Below are 2595 nucleotides of genomic sequence, written 5' to 3'. Positions count from 1 at the left end.
CCTGGGCTTCCTCCCTTCGTCCTGAGTGGGTACCTCCGCGGGTCTCAGTACATTTGGTGGCAGTGGTGGCAGCAGCGGCAGTGTTTAATGAGCTCCCACCACTGGCTCAGAGGCTCGTCCTGGCTTCCCTGGATGGTCCTGTGGGGTTTCTGTAGCTCACGGGCCAGGAGGGGCGGGGCCATAGAGGACACCTGCCAACCGGTGTCACCAGGTGCCAGGTCCGGGCTGATTCCTACCTCATGGCAGATGAGCTCATGACAATTGCGCCCAGTCCTCTGGACCTTCTGCTGACACTGGGCAGTGCCTCCAGCCCCCGTTTGGGGAGGGGGAGACTAGAGGTGAGCCGGGGCAGCTACACAGGGGCCCAGAGGGACTCTACGTCTAAAAGCAGCTACACAGGGGCCCAGAGGGAGTCTAAGCCTCGGGCCCAGGAGAATGCGGGCCTGGGCCTGGTGCCGGCTGGCCGAGCACTGCCCGGGGAGCCCCCGCTGCTCACAGCGGTTAAAGCCTCTACCCGCTGGTCTTTTGCAGTCTGAGCCAGCAGCCCGTTCTTTTGCTTCTTCTGAAGCAGATGACCAAGAGGTGTTGGAGGAGAGCTTCGAGGAGCGGAAGTACCCAGGGGAAGTCACCCTGACCAACTTCAAGCTGAAGTTTCTCTCCAAGGACATAAAGAAAGAGCTGCTCACGTAAGTCCCTCCTTGGTTGCCAGGGCCATCCCAGACGTCTGTGGCTGCAGATGATCAGCCTTCCGCTGATTCTGCCCATCCGGGAACCCGCCTCACAGGGCCCAGCAACAGGCTCTTACCAACTGACTGCTCCCCAGGGAGAAAGATAGTGCTGTGCGTTCAGGAGCAAGGGCATGCTGTGTGTATGCCTGTGAGGATCAGTTGTATATGCATATGTGTGGGCATGTCATGTGTATGTGATGCCATGCACGCACATACGAGAATGTGTCATGGTGTACATATGTGAGGGCATGTTGTGTATGTGAGGGTGTGTCATAGACAGGCATGTGAGGGCATGTCGTGTGTCCACATGTGAGCGTGTGTCATGTGTACAAATGTGAGGGTTTGTTGTATGTATGTGTGTGAGGACATGTCATGTGTGTTTATGTGAGAGTATGTTGTGTGTGTATGTGAAGACATGTAATCTGGGAAGAGTGTGTGAAGGCATGTCATGGAGGGTGTTCAGGCATGTGCAGGCATGTGTGAATGTTACGGTGTGTCCTGGTGTGTCGGGGCATGTCATGTGAGGGTGTCTGCAGGCATGTTATGTGAATGTGAGAGGGTGTGTGTCAGGATTTGTGAGGGCAGGCAAGGATGTGCCTTATGCAAGAGTATGCAATAAGTGTGAGCTTGGGCAGGCATGTGAGTGCGTGTGTGGGCATATTGTGTGTAATGACATGCTAGGGGTGTCACATGTGTGAAGATGTGCAAAGGCATACAAGGATGTGCCAGGCATGTCTGTGGGGATTTTGCAAGAACCTGTGAGGGCCATGAGTGTGTTATGTGTGTGCAAGCAAGTGGAAGGGGGTGTGAGCACCGTGAGAGTGGCCTGTGTGTCTGGCTGTGTGAAGACTGTTTCAGCATAGTGTGTGTGTGCACCTGCAAATGAGGGTGTGCAAGGGTGGCTCTCACTCCTGTCCCACCACTGATCAGCCTGCCTGGGCTGCACTCTGGGCCCTCCCTCCCCACCAGCACTCTTGCCACCACGTGTGGCACCTAGCGGCCCACCCCAGGCCCCTGTGTGCCCGAAGCCCTGGCTCCCAGGAGCCTGAAGCCCCACCAGAACCCCTTACTGGGTCTGAATCAGATTCTGCCCAGCTCCCAGGCAGCCTCAGGCAGGGGCAGCCACGGGCTTCAGCTCGGGCTGGGGATGCCTGGTCTCTAGCATGCTGAGGCCTCCCTTCTGTTAAGGCAAGGACTCCCCTCTCGCTCAGGGAAGCTGCCCAGGGAGGACTCAGAGGCGGGTGGAGGGAGGCGGGCTGCCGTGGTCGGTTCTGATGCTCTCTCTCTTTGTCCAGCTGTCCCACCCCCGGCTGTGATGGCAGTGGCCACATCACCGGAAACTATGCCTCCCACCGCAGGTTTGTCCCCGAGCGCCAAGCCTGGGTGCTGCGTGGTGGGTCTGCTCCCTCTCTTTCCGCTGCGCCCCCCTGTGCTCACCCCGCACCCTCTCTTCTCTTTCAGCCTTTCTGGTTGCCCTCTTGCTGACAAGAGCCTCAGAAACCTCATGGCTGCCCACTCTGCTGACCTCAAGTACGTCTGCGCTCCTCACCTCCCTCTCCCGGGCGCACTCGCTGCCCTCTCCTCCAGGCTCCAGCCAGACTCGGCCTCTCCCCCAGCAGCCCCCTGGCCAGCACCGAGGAGGCGGCCACTGGGGGGGGGGGGGGCGCCGAATCTGTTTGGCTGGGGCCCCTGCTTTGCTCCTTGCTCTGCACCCCACTCTGTGCTCCTGCTCTTCCCCCCTGCTCTGTGTCTCTGTTCTGCTCCCCTGCTCTGCACCCATGCCCTGCACTCCTACTCTGTGTCTCTGCTCTTCCCCCCTGCTCTGTGTCTCTGGTCTGCATCCCTGCTCTGCACCCCTGCCCTGCAC

The 2595-nt window shown here is 59.2% G+C and overlaps 1 protein-coding gene across 1 annotated transcript in view; it reads left to right on the top strand.

Moving 5' to 3' along the window:
• MYT1 (myelin transcription factor 1) overlaps positions 1-2595 on the top strand; it is a 46759-nt gene that overhangs the window by 34818 nt on the left and 9346 nt on the right. Inside the window, exons 15-17 of the mRNA XM_045296927.1 lie at positions 532-686; positions 2024-2086; positions 2190-2258. Coding sequence (XP_045152862.1) covers positions 532-686; positions 2024-2086; positions 2190-2258 — 287 coding nt within the window. The remainder of the gene's footprint in view (positions 1-531; positions 687-2023; positions 2087-2189; positions 2259-2595) is intronic.

Source organism: Echinops telfairi, unplaced genomic scaffold (assembly GCF_000313985.2).
Source record: "Echinops telfairi isolate 266 unplaced genomic scaffold, ASM31398v2 ScPeMD7_7414;HRSCAF=8452, whole genome shotgun sequence".
Taxonomy (NCBI): domain Eukaryota; kingdom Metazoa; phylum Chordata; class Mammalia; order Afrosoricida; family Tenrecidae; genus Echinops; species Echinops telfairi.
The sequence above is the reverse complement of the archived record's forward strand: the minus strand, read 5'-3'. Positions and strand labels throughout refer to the sequence as shown.